Genomic DNA, 18,489 nt, shown 5'->3' with positions numbered 1-18,489 from the left:
AAGTTTTCACCACAAGAAAAAAATTTGTAACTGTCTGGTAATGGATGCTAATGAGACTCAGTGATTTACTGTGGTGACCATTTCACAATATTTACATATATCATTACATAGTACACTTGAAATTAACACGACATTATATGTCAACTAATCACACTAGGACCACAGCCTTGTCTAACTCAATGAAACTAAGCCATGCCCGTGGGGCAACCCTAAATGGGTGGGTCATGGTGGAGAGATCTGACAGAATGTGGTCCGCTGGAGTAGAGAATGGCAAATCACTTCAGTATTCTTGCATTGAGAACCCCCTGAACAGTATGAAAAGGCAAAATGATAGGATACTGAAAGAGAAACTCCCCAGGTCAGTAGGTGCCCAATATGCTACTGGAGATCAGTGGAGAAATAACTCCAGAAAGAATGAAGGGATGGAGCCAAAGCAGAAAGAATACCCAGCTGTGGATGTGACTGGTGATAGAAGCAAGGTCCGATGCTGTAAAGAGCAATACTGCATAGGAACCTGGAATGTCAGGTCCATGAATCTAGGCAAATTGGAAGTGGTCAAACAAGAGATGGCGAGAGTGAACGTCGACATTCTAGGAATCAGCAAACTGAAATGGACTGGAATGGGTGAATTTAACTCAGATGACCATTATATCTACTACTGCAGGCAGGAATCCCTCAGAAGAAATGGAGTAGCCATCATGGTCAACAAAAGAGTCCGTAATGCGGTACTTGGATGCAATCTCAAAAACGACAGAATGATCTCTGTTCGTTTCCAAGGCAAACCATTCAATATCACAGTAATCCATGTCTATGCCCCAACCAGGAACGCTGAAGAAGCTGAACGGTTCTATGAAGACCTACAAGACCTTTTAGAACTAACACCTAAAAAAGATGTCCTTTTCATTATAGGGGACTGGAATGCAAAAGTAGGAAGTCAAGAAACACCTGGAGTAACAGGCAAATTTGGCCTTGGAGTACGGAATGAAGCAGGGCAAAGACTAATAGAGTTTTGCCAAGAAAATGCACTGGTCATAGCAAACACCCTCTTCCAACAACACAAGAGAAGACTCTACACATGGACATCACCAGATGGTGAACACCGAAATCAGACTGATTATATTCTTTGCAGCCAAAGATGGAGCTCTATACAGTCAGCAAAAACAAGACCAGGAGCTGACTGTGGCTCAGACCATGAACTCCTTATTACCAAATTTAGACTGAAATTGAAGAAAGTAGGGAAAACCACTAGACCATTCAGGTATGACGTAAATCAAATCCCTTATGATTATACAGTGGAAGTGAGAAATAGATTTCAGGGCCTAGATCTGATAGATAGAGTGCCTGATGAACTATGGAATGAGGTTCGTGACATTGTACAGGAGACAGGGATCAAGACCATCCCCATGGAAAAGAAATGCAAAAAAGCAAAATGGCTGTCTGGGGAGGCCTTACAAATAGCTGTGAAAAGAAGAGAAGCGAAAAGCAAAGGAGAAAAGGAAAGATATAAACATCTGAATTCAGAGTTCCAAAGAATAGCAAGAAGAGATAAGAAAGCCTTCTTCAGCGATCAATGCAAAGAAATAGAGGAAAACAACAGAATGGGAAAAACTAGAGATCTCTTCAAGAAAATCAGAGATACCAAAGGAACATTTCATGCAAAGATGGGCTCGATAAAGGACAGGAATGGTATGGATCTAACAGAAGCAGAAGATATTAAGAAGAGATGGCAAGAATACACAGAAGAACTGTACAAAAAAGATCTTCACGATCCAGATAATCACAATGGTGTGATCACTGACCTAGAGCCAGACATCCTGGAATGTGAAGTCAAGTGGGCCTTAGAAAGCATCACTACGAACAAAGCTAGTGGAGGTGATAGAATTCCAGTTGAGCTATTCCAAATCCTGAAAGATGATGCTGTGAAAGTGCTGCACTCAATATGCCAGCAAATTTGGAAAACTCAGCAGTAGCCACAGGACTGGAAAAGGTCAGTTTTCATTCCAATCCCAAAGAAAAGCAATGCCAAAGAATGCTCAAACTACCGCACAATTGAACTCATCTCACACGCTAGTAAAGTAATGCTCAAAATTCTCCAAGCCAGGCTTCAGCAGTATGTGAACCATGAACTTCCTGATGTTCAAGCTGGTTTTAGAAAAGGCAGAGGAACCAGAGATCAAATTGCCAACATCCACTGGATCATGGAAAAAGCAAGAGAGTTCCAGAAAAACATCTATTTCTGCTTTATTGACTATGCCAAAGCCTTTGACTGTGTGGATCACAATAAACTGTGGAAAATTCTGAAAGAGATGGGAATACCAGACCACCTGACCTGCCTCTTGAGAAACCTACATGCAGGTCAGGAAGCAACCGTTAGAACTGGACATGGAACAACAGACTGGTTCCAAATAGGAAAAGGAGTACGTCAAGGCTGTATGTTGTCACCCTGCTTATTTAACTTATATGCAGAGTACATCATGAGAAATGCTGGACTGGAAGAACCACAAGCTGGAATCAAGACTGCCGGGAGAAATATCAATAACCTCAGATATGCAGATGACACTACACTTATGGCAGAAAGTGAAGAGGAACTAAAAAGCCTCTTGATGAAAGTGAAAGTGGAAAAGTTGGCTTAAAGCTCAACATTTAGAAAACGAAGATCATGGCATCCGGTCCCATCAGTTCATGGGAAATAGATGGGGAAACAGTGGAAACAGTGTCAGATTTTATTTTTCTGGGCTCCAAAATCACTGCAGATGGTGACTGCAGCCATGAAATTTTTTAAAAGACGCTTACTCCTTGGAAGGAAAGTTATGACCAGCCTAGATAGCATATTCAAAAGCAGAGACATTACTTTGCCAACAAAGGTTCGTCTAGTCAAGGCTATGGTTTTTCCTGTGGTCATGTACCGATGTGAGAGTTGGACTGTGAAGAAGGCTGAGTGCCGAAGAATTGATGCTTTTGAACTGTGGTGTTGGAGAAGACTCTTGAGAGTCCCTTGGACTGTAAGGAGATCCAACCAGTCCATTCTGAAGGAGATCAGCCCTGGGATTTCTTTGGAAGGAATGATGCTAAAGCTGAAACTCTAGTACTTTGGCCACCTCATGCGAAGAGTTGACTCATTGGAAAAGACTCTGATGCTGGGAGGGATTGGGGGCAAGAGAAGGGGACGACAGAGGATGAGCTGGCTGGATGGCATCACTGACTCGATGGACATAAGTTTGAGTGAACTCCGGGAGTTGGTGATGGACAGGGAGGCCTGGCGTGCTGCAATTCATGGGGTCGCAAAGAGTTAGACACAACTGAGCGACTGATCTGATCTCTGATATGTCAGCTACATCTCAGTTTTTTTAAAGTGATGTTCTATCTGATCCCTTCTGCCATATTCTCTTTTTTCACTGAAGTACAGTTGATTCACAGTGTTGTGTTAGTTTCAGGTATATAGCAAAGTGATTTAATTATATATATATATGTACTCTTTTTCAGATTCTTTTCTATTATAAATTATTATAAGATATTGAATATAGTTCCCTGTGATATACAGAGGATCTTTGTTGTTTATTTTGTAAATAGTATTGTGTATATGTTAATTTTAAACTCCTAATTTATCCGTCTCCCTTTTCCCCTTTGGTTACCATATGCTATGTTATGCTATGCTAAGTCACTTCAGTCGTGTCCGACTCTGTGCAACCCCATAGACGGCAGCCCACCAGGCTCCCCCATCCCTGGGATTCTCCAGGCAAGAACACTGGAGTGGGTTGCCATTTCCTTCTCCAATGCATGAAAGTGAAAAGTGAAAGTGAAGTTCACTCAGTCGTGTCCGACTCTTAGCGACCCCATGGATTGCAGCCTAATAGGCTCCTCCGTCCATGGGATTTTCCAGGCAAGAGTACTGGAGTGGGGTGCCATTGTTGGTCACCATAAGTTTGTTTTTTCTGTCTATGAATCTATTTCCAGTTTGTAAGTAAGTTCATTTGTAAGTTTTTTTTAATATTTCACATACAAGTCATACCATATATTTGTCTTCCTCTAACTTACTTCATTTACTATGATAATCTCAAGGTCCATCTATGTCATTGCAAGGGGCATTATTTCATTCTTTTTTATGGGTGAGTAATAGTCCATTGTATATATATATATACTGTATCATCTTTATCCATTTATCTGTCAATGGATATCTAAGTTGTTTCCATGGGTTGTCTATTGTAAACAGTGCTGCTATGAACATTGGAGTAGATGTGTCATTTCAAATTAAAGAGTTTTCTCTTGATGTATGCCCAGGAATGGAATTGCTGGATCATAAGATAGCTGTATATTTAGTTTTTTAGGGAACCTCCATACTCTCCATTGTGTCTACACCAATTTACATTCCCACCAACAATGTAGAGGAGGGTGCCTTTTGCTCCATACCATGTCCAGCATTTATTATTTGTAGAATTCTTGATGATGATCACTCTGACCAGAGTGAGGTGATATCTCATTGTAGTTCTGACTGCATTTCTCGAATGATTAGTGATTCTGAGCATCTTTTCTTGTATCTGTTGGCCATCTGTATGCCTTCTTTGGAGAAGTGTCTATTTAGGTCTTCTGCCCATTTTTTTGATTGGGCTGTTTGTTGCCACTTTTCATTCACTAGAAATAAGTCAGGGACTTCCCTGGTGGTCCAGTGGTAGAGAATCCACTTTTCAATGCAGGGGACACAGGCTCGATCCCTGGTCAGGGAACTGAGATCCCACATGTCGAGAAGCAACTAAGTCTCCAGGCCACAAGAAGAGAAGCCCACATGCTACAATAAATAGCCCCTGCGCTGCAACCAGAGACACTCCTGCACATCACAACTGGAGAAAGCCCATGCAATGCAATGAAGAGCTCACACACCACAACCAAGATCCAGCATAGCAAAAAAAAAAAAGGAAGTCAATAAATCCAGCCCACACTCGAGGTGAGGGCTAAGCACTAGAAATACTGGGAAACCACATCTAGACACATTACAGGTATTCCTTGGAGACACTGCGATTAAGTTCAAGATGGCTACAATAAAGCAAGTCACACAAAATTTTTGGCTGCCTAGTGCATATAAGGTTTCCCTGGTGGCTCAGGTGGTAAAGAAGCCGCTTGCAATGTGGGAGACCTGGGTTCGATCCCTGGGTTGGGAAGATTCCCTGGAGGAGGAAATGGCAACCCACTCCAGAATTCTTGCCTGGAGAATCCCCATGGACAAAGGAGCCTGGAGGCTGTAGTCCATTGGGTTGCAGAGAGTCAGACATGAATGAGCGACTAAGCACAGCACAGCACAATGCATATAAAGGGCTTCCCAGGTGGCTCTGTGGTAAAGAACCCGCCTGCCAATGCAGGATATGAAGGCTCAATCCCTGGTAGAGAAGGTCCCCTGGAGAAGGGAATGGCAACCCATTCCAGTATTCTTGCCTGAGAAATCCCATGGACAGAGGAGCCTGGCAGGCTCCAGTCAAGGGGTAGCAGCGAGTCAGACATGACTGAGTGAGCAGAGCACAGTACATAATAAAGTTGAGTTTACACTACAGTGTAGTCCATTAACTATGCAACAGCATTATGACTAAAAATGTGACACATCTTAATTAAAAAAGACTTTATTGCTAAAAAATGCTAACCATCATCTGAGCCTTCAGCAAGTTGTACTCTTTCTGTAACAGTAACACCAAAGATCATAACAAATATAATCATGGTGCCCATACTTTTTTGATGCAGGACTGCCACAAAACTTTCATTTTGTAGAACACTATAATGCACTGCACAATAAAATGAGGTATACCTCCATAGTGAAACTGCTGAAAACTAAAGATAAAAAAAAAAAAGAATACCTTAAAAAAAAGTAACACTGATAGTTGATTCATCAATAAAAATACTTAAAATACAAAATGTTTTCAGTGTATCGTGTAACAGTACCAAAACAATTGTGATAATCCTAACATCATACCAAGATAAGTTCCAGAAGGTTTAAAACACTGGAAATAAAAATAAAGCAAGTAGTAGACCTGGGTTCCATCCCTGGGTCAGGAAGATCCCCTGGAGAAGGGAATGGCAATCCACTCCAGTATTCTTGCCTGGAGAATTCCATGGACACAAGAGCCTGGTGGGCTACAGCCTAGGCGGTTACAAAGAGTCAGACATGACTTAGCAACTAACACTTTCACTCTTTCAGATCTTTCTAAGCAGAGAAACAAAGACAGAAACCATAAAGAAAAAGAGTGAATTCAAAGACATCTATTTTTATTTAACAAACATTCCTGAACACTTACTATAGGCTAGGAATAAACTCACTCTGGGTGTACCATGTGAGAAAAAGAAACATGGTCCCCACCATGAAGACAGAGTCGAGACAGAATAAACCATTACAAATTCATTCAAGAAAACCCAAGTCCTCGTCTCCCTCGCTCTCACAGCCCACATCCTGTTGGGAAATGAACTGGGCGCCGCTTTCAGGTCCTATCCAGGGGCCGGCCGCTGCTTGCTGCCACCACGCTGCCACGCCCGCCTCCCCACTGATTAGGACAGGAGTGTTCTGGCTAGTTCCCCACTTTGACCCCATCCCACCAAGCCTATTCGCCAAACAGTAAGGAGAGGGATCCTTCCACAACTCAAATCACACCATGCCACTCCTGCCCATATGCCCTATGTTTCGCCCACAGTAAAAGTGAAAATCTTCACAACAGACTTACCAAGCTCTACATCCTCAGTCCCTCCATCTACTCCATCTTCCCATTGCTCTCACCTCACTTGCCCTGTTCTAGCCAACCTGGTTTCTCTGTTGCTTCTTGAAGAGCCAGGCATACTTCTAACTTAGGTCTGTACCTCAGTTGTCCCTCTAACAAGAATGCCCTTAGCCTGTACCTTCACCTGGTTAACTCCCTCACCTGTTCCAAGTGTTGGTTCAACTGAGCTTGACATGCCACTTAAATGCCAGCTCTCCATCCCAATGCACCTCATTCCATGGACTCCTGATCTCTCCTACCCTGTGTTCTACCTATTTTTTCTTCCACAGCTCGCATCATTTCTAGTACACTACACTTATGTACTTATTGTACCCCTTGCAATTTACTTATCATGTTTTTTATTTACTATTTATCTCACCTGACTACAATGCAAACTCCATAAGAAGAGGGATCTTTGTTTTGTTAACTGCAAAGTCCCAAAACTCTGGCACAAACTGGAGTTCTATGAATCCATGTTGATGGAATGAATGAATTTATCCAATAAGCAAAGACTGATGAGCCTGATAAACCTAGCAGTTATACACAGCTGGTGAGAAAATAATGTAAGTTTTCTAGAGGCTAATCAATCAATATGTATTTAAATATATTATAGTAAATAGTTCAAGTCTAAAGTGTTTGGCCTTTCCATTAAGTAATTCCACTTCTAGGTACCCAAATAAAAAAAAAATTATAGATGCACAGATTTATGTATAAGGTAGGATTTCATATAGCCATTATAAATTGTACATATCCGTATTTACTACAGTAAATATTTACTACAGTAATATTTTGTTTTTTTTTTTTGTTTTTGAACAAGTGTTTTATTTATTTTTTACTTTATAATATTGTATTGGTTTTGCCATACATCAACATGAATCCGCCACAAGTGTACACGTGTTCCCCATCCTGAACCCCCCTCCCACCTCCCTCCCCATACCATCCCTCTGGGTCATCCCAGTGCACCAGCCCCAAGCTTCCTGTATCCTGCATCGAACTTGGACTGGCGATTCGTAATACTTTTAAACAAAAACTCAGGGTGTGTGTATATTACACCAAGTCTTCTCAACCAGAGACTTAGATACATTCCTCCTCAGTCTAAGCACAGCAGGTCTCTATTCAGATGTCTATCTTGGTAGGACTCAAGGAAAGAGCACATCCATTCAGTATCTTTAATCTGTTCTACAATTTAAAACCCCAAAAGAACAATGGGCTAAATGTGTATTTATTAGCAGCTACTACTGAACTTCTCAGAAAACTGTTAACCTGTTAAAGGCAGATTCCCCCCATCCATCCACTCACATGATGTCCAGCACAGAATCATTCCGAATGACCTTATGGGAGACATCCGCTAGCAGGAAAAGACCTCCGTCTGTCCTCCGGATGCTAGCTGCATAGCCCGGCCAGATCTGCAATCTGAAGACACAGATGGCCTTTACCCTGGGATGCTAAAAGAACCACAGATATTTCCATGCCCCCATTTGAGGCAATACTTTGGGCAGATACTGCCCCTCCCCAATAACAATGAGAAAGCAACAGGAAACAAATGAAGTCAGCATCACTATGAACTTAATAAAACACTTAATTAACTCACAAATTGTACCTGCTATCATAAAAAACTGATACAGTGATTGCAATGAAAATTTTCTCTGTAGAACATTCAAAACTGAGGAAGAAGAAATCACCACCAACCTGTGTTGCTGCAGCACCATAGCACTTGTAGGGTCGTAGAAGTTTCTTCCCACAAGCTTCATATCTAAAAGTTTCATTACCCTGAAATAAAGAGCAAAGAATGAGTTTTCTAGTAGAAGATTTAAAAATAAATAAGTTCAAGTGCTCTTAGCTACATTTTCCTTTGGAAGCCTAAAAGGGCAGAAAGGCTGATGTTCTTTGCACAATATAGTGTTTATGTACAGAACACTCTTACCAAAAGGAAAATAAAAATTACCAAAGCATTTATCTCGCTGTATATGCAAATGATGGCAGCTTTTTCTCCTAACTAGGTAACCAAAAATCAAGTTGACTTCCCAAGCTCAATTTACATTACTTTACCCTATTAACTAAAAATAGCACAAGAGAGTCCATTTCTAAATTTGTGAGTATCAGTCTGGCACAGGAAGTTATGTTTGTTCCTAGCAGTTCAGCTTACTAAGTAGAAATCAGGTTTTGTGTTTTGTAAAAGAAGTGGTTTGGGAATAACAGTTTCATGAAAATTTGAGTTTTCAGAAGAGTAAAAATAAAAAATTATGAGCTGTCTATATCCAAACCTTCAAACGACCGAGAGATATTCTAGCAAAAATTTTTACACACTACCTCTTCATGTAGACCCATCACGGTGTTTAATGTAACATCATTAAATATACACCATCAACATTTGCTTTTAAAGTTCCTGAATGAATCAAAGGAACCCATTTCCTCTAGCCAACCACCTCAGATCTACTTTCATATACCCAAATCTGTCCAATCACCCAAGATAAGTTAGCCTTTAATGTCATGCATTTACTTATTAAATATTTCCAAACTCTCTATATACACACTGCAGTTTTAATACCATCCAAGGCTCCTGAAGAGCTCTGTTACAAAGACTGAGGTTAAAGAAAATAAGACTTCAGCCATCTCTCACCGACGGAACACAACATTGTAGAAGGGAATGCACAAGTCAGAACAGGGCTCCAGGATCTTTGTCAACTGAATCTTAATGGTGATCTCAGCACTGTCAGTTTTCCTTTGACTCTTTAACTCAAGAACCTAACAAATAAACATATGTATGTAAAAAGAAATGCCATTACCAAACCCTAATCTAATCCAACTTGTGTTCTAGAACACTAACATATCTTAATCATGTTTTATTTTTTTCTGTTACTTTGCTGTCCACACTAGACAAATCACAGCAGGACAAGCAGGGTTTACAAGAGGATTTGGTAAGAGACACCCAATGCAGAACTAGCAATAGAGCCTCATGATTTTGAAATCTTATAGTATTCTTTGTCACTGAGGTCAAAGGCTCCCAACCACTCCTCTTAAAGAAAGAAGAAACTAGAAAGAACTCATATATAAAAAGTTTCTCAGTTTGCAATTTCTTGATTGTAGAGAAGTCCGCCCTCCCTCTCACAATAGGTAAGTACAACTCAAATGTTCAGGGACACTATGATTTCCCACCACTCTGGTTTCGTCCCAAAATGCATTTCCTATTTGGTCTCACTTGCTGAAGCCTAACAGGTAGATAGAGAATGGATCCATCAAAAGCAGTGACATTTCCGGTGACAGCTTGATGGTCCTTCAACATGCCAAACCTCATGCTTTTGCACTCCACGTTGGGGCTAGAAAATAATAAAGAGGATTTTACTTCAGTATGACTTTACAGTAGGGCAGTAGGTTTGTTGGAGAAACAGTCACTTGTGACTACTGCTCCATCTAGTGGTCATACTAAACAATTCAAATATATCTATCTGATTAAAAGGATGGGAACACATGCACACTCGTGGTGGATTCAAGTCAATGTATGGCAAAACCAATACAATATTGTAAAGTAAAATAAATAATTAATTTTAAAAATAAATAAATAAAAATTCCCACCAAAAAAAAAAAAAAGAACTCTGACCCAAGGCTCACTTAAAATAAAAACAGTTCTCATTCAAACATAACTGCCTTAGCATGTCGGGGTACATTCTTTGAGAGGTTAGACCAGAGGGCCAAACAACTTCTACAGAAAGGTTTTACAAGCCATATGGTCTCTGCTGTAACTACTCATCTCTGCTAACATAGCACAAAAGCCTTATAGACCATAGGTAAACCAATAAGCAAGGCTACATTCTAGCAACACTTTATTATAGAAATAGGCAGTGGGTCAGATTTGCCTGGCAGGGCTGCCATAATCTGCTAATCCCTGATCCAACATCTGTAGAAATATACACTTTTTAAAAAATATATTTTTAAAAGACAGTATTTTAGTAAAACCATTTTTCGCTCAACAATTTCAACTTTTTATCAATTCATTGGCACAAATCTTAGTTTTGAAAAATTCCAATAGCTATTTTGTATGATGATTTTCCCATTAGATTACAATAATGCACAACCTTATCCTACAACTTCGAAGTTTAAACAAACCCAAGGCTAAAAAGGGTCAAGCGTGTTCAAGTATGTGAAGAAAGATAAAAACTACAAAAAGTTCAGGTGGTAATCCAGTACAGTCATTGCCAAAACTAAGCACTCACATGCTAACATCACATTTCAAAATGTTTCTTCAAAAAAAATCATATATTAATATACACAAGGCGTTATGCCCCAGACAACTTTTCAGTTAGTCTTTTTAGAGCCCTATCATGTCAAGGAATCCACAGGATAACCAGTCACTGTAGTGCATCCTCTAGGTATTCTCTCAAGGGCCTGGCATTCTCATCACATTGTAGCTACAATCTCAAAATGTACAGAATCCACGTTGTCTCCACAGCCTGGTCAACGCACAGATACACGAGGAGTCACGCACCAGTTCTGTTTCAGGAACAGTCGTCAGTCCACTTTCCTCGCATTAACACCCATCTCTGTTCCTTACGTTCCAGAACAGGCCCATTCTCACTACCTTCTCCTCCTGTGAGTTCAATATAACCCAGTTCCTTGGCTCCTTCTCTTGTCATACATGCTCAGCTCTAGTTTCTTACCTCACAGAAACATTTAAAGCAATCTGGCTACCCTCTCTAATTAGCATTTCATTTCTCAATCATCTTACAAACGTTTAAAATAAGTGGCTAGTTCCCTGGCTATTTCTCATGGCCCATGCTCCCCTTTGTTCTTTTAATCTATTTTTTTCCCTCATAACATTAAAGAAAAGGAATACAAATACAAGGTAAGTTAAAAGGTTATGAAGGGGTCTATGCAAGTAAAGGGGCTTCCCAGGTAGTGCCTCTGGTAAAGAATATGCCTGCCAATGCAGGAGACCTGAGAGACAGAGGTTCGATCGTTGGATTGGGAAGATCCCCTGGAGGAGAGAGTGGCAACCATACCAGTATTCTTGCCCGGTAAATCCCATGGACAGAGAAGCCTGGTGGGCTACAGTCCATGGGGTCACAAAGAGTCCAATACGAGTGAGTACCATGCAAGTAAAAGGCCCTGAACCTAAGTTTCATTAACTTCAAAGAAAATCCACTTCTAACCTCATGCATAAAATTGTACCTATTAAGTTAAAATCTGGATTGGTAATACAGCTAAACAGACAACACAGAAAAGTTAATTTCAAACTTATTGCAAAGATTTGAGTATTTGAAGTCTGTAGGGGGAGGTAAATGCATCAGGAATTATACAGAAAAACAATTCAGTTATTCCTATTGAACTATTTCTTTACTGCTCTCTAAGAAGTAAACAATACGGGGTGGGGGGAAGCTTTGAATACCTGAAAGTCACATGATATTGATAAACTGCTTCATTATGACACTGTATTTTGATAAGGTTCAATCCCAAAGATTGAGGTGTTCCTTTTGATCCTTGCTTCACAAAAAGCTCTCTAGAAAATAAAAATAAAAAAATAAAAGCACCCACAGATACCAAAAACAAATAGCCCATGCCACAAAAATACAAAGAAAGCAAAGAAAGAAGGAAAGATAGATTGGGGGAAGTAGTATTTTATAGGTACACAGGCCCTCAAGACATACAAAAGAAGCTTTGAAAGAAAGAAGGTAAATTCTTGCAATTTCTAATTAGAGCAGCAAGGTCACCCTATCTGTCCTAGTAATATCACTGGAATAACTAGGTCAGCTAACTAAGAACATAAGAGTTAGTTCTGTAGAGAAAAATGAACAGCTGCAATGTATTTCCCAGATAATTTTCTTATCTACAACATGACAAGGAATTATCTATGTCTGAATTGGGAAGGAAATGAAAAGTCATGAGCTGATTGATACATATTATCAGCACTAACCCCATTTCACCTCATCAGGAATTGTCCACCTCTTCTGTCATTCTCCCCACTGGCAAAAAACAAAACAACCCTGTGGTGCCTACCACAAGGGAGGACTTTAGACACAACAAAAGAGGGTGTGCAATCCTATGAGAGAACAGAGTGTGCAATCCTATAAGAAGGCCTCCGCTACATCATCCCCAAGCAGGAAGGCAGCACTCCCGACTTACTTCTTGCGCTCTGCAGTCCCAAGTGGAGGGGTATCAAGAGAGTATAGTGGGGCCTGGGGCAGAGCGGGCAGAGGTGAGAGCTGGGCAGGATCCTGATAAGGCGGGCTGAGAGCACCAGGAGCCTTGTATATTCCTCTGCCTAAACCAGCTGCTCTTCCCACTGGTAACAAAGATGCGTCCAAAGTTCCTCTTCTGAGCATCCTGAATCGTTGAAAAGAGACAAATCAGGACTTTCTCAATCATGCTCAATCATCCTCAAATCTCATTCTTTCCCTGGAGGAGTCAGCAAATGGGACCCAAACATTGGGATTCTCTCTGAATCCAATATGCCAACAAGACTCACTCCTCAATTACTATTAATATGGACTCTGAGGGCCAACTTCCATAGCAGAAATTGAGGTGGAAGTCTGACCCACCTGGGATAAAGAATCAGCACCATCAGTATGACTTCTTAAGAGGGCAAACGAGGTGGTGAACTGTGCTGTGGAAAACTGCTTTTACCTTGTCCAAAGACTGACTGGGTCAGTAGGTACTAACTACTTTTGGAAAATGCCCATTCTTACCACGAAACCATGCACTGTTTCCTTGTGAGGCAATATAACCCACTTTAGAGTTTCTCTTTGGACTTGGAGATATTTCATCCAAATTTGATAGCTACCCAAGGAGGCAACTTTACCCACCTATTCCAACCAACGGAGGCCTCTGCCATCTTGCTATCCCCAGCTGCCAACGATGAAGGATCCAGAAAAGTGGGATGGGGTTCTTCTTTGTCCTTGCATGCCATACTGGAAGATAAGCCTAGACCTAAAATGCCTCTACCTAAAGGAAAGGTCAGATCCCAGCTGTAACTGTGAGCTGAACATTTTGTAAAATACAGTAATTTTTTTGAAGATAAACTGTGTTAATTTAAGAACAAAGCAATGATACACAACATCACATTTTCTCAAGTTAGTTTTCCACATACCTAAAGGAGGCACCTCGCGTTTCAGAGGGGTCTGGGATGCTGTTTCAAGCCCCAGTCCTCGGAACATTGAGACTAAACCCACAGACTCCTACAGAAAGTCAAAGAATAATGTTATTCTAAGATACAGTTTAAAAGGCCAGAAATATTGTTGATTTTCTTCAAACCTTGGTAAATAATAAAAATTATACACTTCAAATTCTATAAATATCAAGAATAAAGGATAAAAATACCTCATAAAATTGTTTAAATCCTTATGGTTTTCTTTAAGAACACTTATAACTATGTCATATTAGGCTTTTAAACATAAATATAGTTCATGATTTTATAAATATAGTTCATATTAGGTTTTTAAGCATAAATATAGTTCATACTCAGAGAAGGCAATGGCAACCCACTCCAGTACTCTTGCCTGGAAAATCCCAAGGGCGGAGGAGCCTGGTAGGCTGCAGTCCATGGGGTCACTAAGAGTCAGATACGACTGAGCAACTTCACTTTTACTCTTCACTTTCATGCACTGGAGAAGGAAATGGCAACCCACTCCAGCGTTCTTGCCTAGAGAATCCCAGGGACAGGGGAGCCTGCCGTCTATGGAGTCACACAGAGTTGGACATGACTGAAGCAACTTAGCAGCAGCAGCAGCAGTATAGCTCATACTTTGGCCACCCGATGAGAAGAACTGACTCATTAGAAAAGACCCTGACACTGAGAAAGACTGAAGCCAGGAGGAGAAGGGGATGACAGAGGATGAGATGCTTGGATGGCATCACCGACTCGATGGATAGAGTTTGAGAAAGCTCCAGCAGTTGGTGATGGACAGGGAAGCCTGGCGTGCTGCAGTCCACAGGGTCACAAAGAGCTGGACAGGACTGAGCGACTGAACTGAACTGATAGTTCATGATTTAATATAAGTATTCCAAATGCAACAGAACTACTTTTCTAGCTCATTTCCTGTACACCTAATATAAGTGGGCACAAGCATACCAGCTAATAAATTTTCCCAAAAAACATGTCATTTAAGGGTATCAGAAGTCTTGGGGTTTTTGTTTTTGTTTTTTAAACAATCCTCAACAGAACTTGTTACTGTTTTCCTGTGGCAGTCTTGGAAGTTTACTACTGTTACACCAATCAGAGTTGCCACATATGGACTCAAGCAATCCCATCTGAGTGAAAACACAGGATTACTGTCATCAGTGTTTCTTTTTATAAAACGTTACATCTAACAGGGTCAACACTACTTCACATGGTCACAACTGCATTATTAGGTTCTTCCTATACCTAACTCTCTATTCTTTGAAATTTGTTAATTACAGATAAAAACCATTTTAACAATTACTATATAATCAGGAGATTAAGAATGCACATCCATGTAAGTATATATACAGCAGTAACAATAGCCAAAGATCCTTTTTTTCTTTAAGATTTGGGCAAAGAGCCTTCTGAAAGGAACTATTCTTAACAATTATGACCTTAGAGGCAACAGTGGCTGCTAATACCACCGAGTCCAACCCAGAGTGAAAACCTAAACACTAAAGGCTGTATCTCTAAACCTGTCATGTATGTATGTATGTACATATTTATACTTTTAGAAGTCAGGAAACTAAGCCATTTACCCAAGTCCATCTAACATTCATTATGAGGCACTTTTTCTAGACCTGCAATTCAAGAATTTCAAATATATTCCTAGAAGATCAAACTACTTGTTAAAGGGGGAAATAAAAACAATGCCTGCTTTCATATAGGGCTTCCCAGTTTCCTAAGTACCTTGAAATCCATTATTTGCTCTAAAGATAAGCTGCATGCTGCTACTGTGTATACAGACATGGTCTTACCTTCTGCACTGGCCCACTCTGTGGACTCGGCTCCTTTTGCTTTCCAAACACATGGCCCCTGCCTGCAGGTCCTGCCCTGCTCAGAGCTGGGTCCAAAGGTTTTGGAGCTTGTGGCCAAGAGCCTGGCATCCGCACAGACTGAGATGGGTGCACGGGAGACAGGCCCCTGAAGCGTGGTCGGACAGGATCCATTGTAAGGCTGCAGAGGACATGAGTGTCAATCTGTCCTTGTTTATTACCTGCCATCATTTTATAGTTTAAATGCTTCCCAAAGAATTTCCTTTTCCTCCACAACAGACACACAAGCATTCAAAGAAAAAAAAGCTACTTTGGATCATACCAATGATACTCCTATATGATATTCACAATATATTATATTCAAAAGTTTCTATTTAGCCCAGAATTTTCTAAATACTCTCAATCAACAATCTCTTAAAGGCCAAACCCTCCTTAATTTTACTCATATTTTCTACCCAAAGAGCTTCTTTGAGAACTCAGTCCTACAAGTTAACTACCAGATGGGGAAGGATGTATTTTTTATGTATGGGCATGATTTTGCTTTATAAGTAAGTATATAGTTAACATATCACAAAAATTTTGTGTCAATAAATATTTATGTTTTGCTTTATTTGGGGCCTCTCTACCAGGGACCTAATCTTTTTCCCAGTCTATTTTCATAGTAAACTATTCCATCTCCTCCTTGATTCCTTAGTGTGCTTCTCTGAATCTTTATCCAATTTCTTTCAACAGAGCTCTTTTCTCACTCTATCAGAACTGAGGTCTTCAGCATACAGACCCTTCCTCATTTGAGCCTATGATTCCTGCTTAGTCTCACAGGTGACATTTAATACTTGCCCCTGCCCTCAAGGTAACCAGGGATGATGCTCTTCTTGGCCCTCAAGTCTCAGACTCACTAAGCCTCTTCAAAATCACTTTATATAATCTACAGACTTCAAGACTTCTCTTTTTTTAAAAGGCCATGCTAGGCTTTCCTGGTAGCTCAGCTAGTAAGGAATCCGCCCGCAAGGTGGGAGACCTGGGTTCAATCCCTGGGTTGGGAAGATCCCCTGGAGAAGGGAACTGCTACCCACTCCAGTATTCTGGCCTGGAGAATTCCATGGCCTGTATAGCCCATGGGGTCGCAAAGAATCCAACATGACTAAGCAACTTTCACTTTTAGGGGCATATAGGATCTTAGTTCCCCAGCTAGGAATCGAACCTATGCCCCCTGAAGTGGAAGCATAGAGACTTAACCAACTAGACCCCTAGCAAAGGCCCAGGACTCCTTCTTTCAGGGGCTCCTTTTCACTGTCCTGACTCACCCCAATTCCCAAAGAAGCTTCTGTAATTAACAAGTAAGCCTCTTCTTAATTTTTACAAACCTGTCTTAACTATAAATTACTGAGAAATCAGGTCATGCACATAAAGAAAAGGCTGACATACAATTTCTAAGTCAAGTCTACAGATGAAAGCGGTTCAGGATTTGGCAAAACTTTTTTATACAATTATTTTTTACACTAAAACGGAAAGGCATGCCTCCTCCTCAAAGGCTACTAGAGTTTTCCCCTATAATTGTTCAAACTCCTTTTCAGTTAGCTTGACCTCTTGGCTCACACCTTCCCACCACCACTGGAGGAAACCAGAGCAATTAGTAGTCTAACTGGTACACACTGAGAGGCACCGTGATACCTACCAATTACAGGATTTCTGGAATCCTCTTCTTTCTTCACCCCTCTCTTACCTCCAACATCACTTCTACAGATTCAAGCACCTCCTCCAGAAAACCCTCCCTTACTGTGGATTTTCTCCTTTGATTAGTTAACAAATAGCTGACTGAGTCTAAGGCCCAACCCGGAAGAATGCTAGGACAGACAGATCCCAGGACAGGCGAGGCCTACGTTCAGTACTCCTCCAGGTGCGACCTCCAGACTGGGGTCTATGACTGGGATGTAACCAGAAGGGAAGGGCCCCTACGCTCCTTCAACCTGGAGAAAGCATCATTCCCCAAACCAAGACTTCACCAGCGGTCTGGCCCACTGTTCCCGCCCAAGGAACACTCAACGCATTCAACCACCTCCCTGCCAATAGCCTCCTCCCTCCTCTGTTCCACCTTTTCAAGGGCCTGCCTTCCGCCTACACCCCCAACCTCAAATAACGACTTCCTGCCCCCGCCCCAGGCCCAGCCTCCACCCAGGGGCCCACAGACTCCGCACTTTTCCAAGGGGAGAGGGGGAGAGGGCCACAAGGACCCCAGCTTACCACCAAGAACTTGAGTGCGAGCGCACCTGGCCTGTAGCAGAGCGACCTCTGCCTCCCTGGTCTTCCACACCTGCGTCCCGTCCTCTCACAGGTGCTGGACTCCACCGAGCATCTTGGCTGCGCCTCAGGAGAAGCCAGCGCTCAACGATCCTACCACGCCAAAAGCCCACATGCTCCAGACCTCGAGTTCCCGTCCTCTCGCGAGGCCTAAGCGACTGAACCCATTGGCCAAATGACGTGCCAATCACAAGAACCAGCCATCTCATTGGCTCTTCTGCAAAGAGCCTTCCTCTCCCATTCCAGCCGTCTCACGCCGTGGTGGCGAGGTTCACCCGGAAAGGGTGCTCAAAGTGGCGGGGAAAGTGGCGGGGGGTGGTGTCCAAAAGTTAGGAGTGAAATTAAGTGTTGAAGTGTGTTTCGCTTTCAACATCCCGACTCTCTTACTGAGAGCAACTCATGTAAACAGAGTTAGCTTACATGCTCATGTAGAAATTGACTTGCCTCAACCTTACCATTGGGGCTTCCGTCGTGGCTCAGCTGGTAAAGAATCCGCCTGCAATGCAGGAGACCTGGGCTGGACCCCTGGGTTGGG

At 41.6% G+C, this 18,489-nt stretch overlaps 1 protein-coding gene across 2 annotated transcripts in view; it reads right to left on the bottom strand.

Moving 5' to 3' along the window:
• The window catches only part of PIWIL2 (piwi like RNA-mediated gene silencing 2), an 84,050-nt gene extending 65,956 nt beyond the window's left edge, over window positions 1-18,094 (bottom strand). Inside the window, exons 1-10 of one of the 2 annotated variants that reach the window (XM_070794885.1) lie at window positions 17,898-18,094; window positions 15,639-15,837; window positions 13,810-13,897; window positions 13,526-13,664; window positions 12,846-13,046; window positions 12,112-12,222; window positions 9,928-10,045; window positions 9,349-9,473; window positions 8,418-8,498; window positions 8,028-8,141 (exon numbers count right to left, since the gene is read on the bottom strand). In XM_070794885.1, the coding sequence (XP_070650986.1) occupies window positions 8,028-8,141; window positions 8,418-8,498; window positions 9,349-9,473; window positions 9,928-10,045; window positions 12,112-12,222; window positions 12,846-13,046; window positions 13,526-13,664; window positions 13,810-13,897; window positions 15,639-15,830 (1,169 nt within the window). In that variant the 5' untranslated portion in view covers window positions 15,831-15,837; window positions 17,898-18,094. The remainder of the gene's footprint in view (window positions 1-8,027; window positions 8,142-8,417; window positions 8,499-9,348; window positions 9,474-9,927; window positions 10,046-12,111; window positions 12,223-12,845; window positions 13,047-13,525; window positions 13,665-13,809; window positions 13,898-15,638; window positions 15,838-17,897) is intronic. The other variant, XM_070794886.1, reaches the window with a different exon arrangement.
• Window positions 18,095-18,489: the final 395 nt, after the last annotated feature.

This window comes from Bos indicus, chromosome 8 (genome assembly GCF_029378745.1).
Source record: "Bos indicus isolate NIAB-ARS_2022 breed Sahiwal x Tharparkar chromosome 8, NIAB-ARS_B.indTharparkar_mat_pri_1.0, whole genome shotgun sequence".
In the NCBI taxonomy this organism is placed as follows: Eukaryota; Metazoa; Chordata; class Mammalia; order Artiodactyla; family Bovidae; genus Bos; species Bos indicus.
The sequence above is the reverse complement of the archived record's forward strand: the minus strand, read 5'-3'. Positions and strand labels throughout refer to the sequence as shown.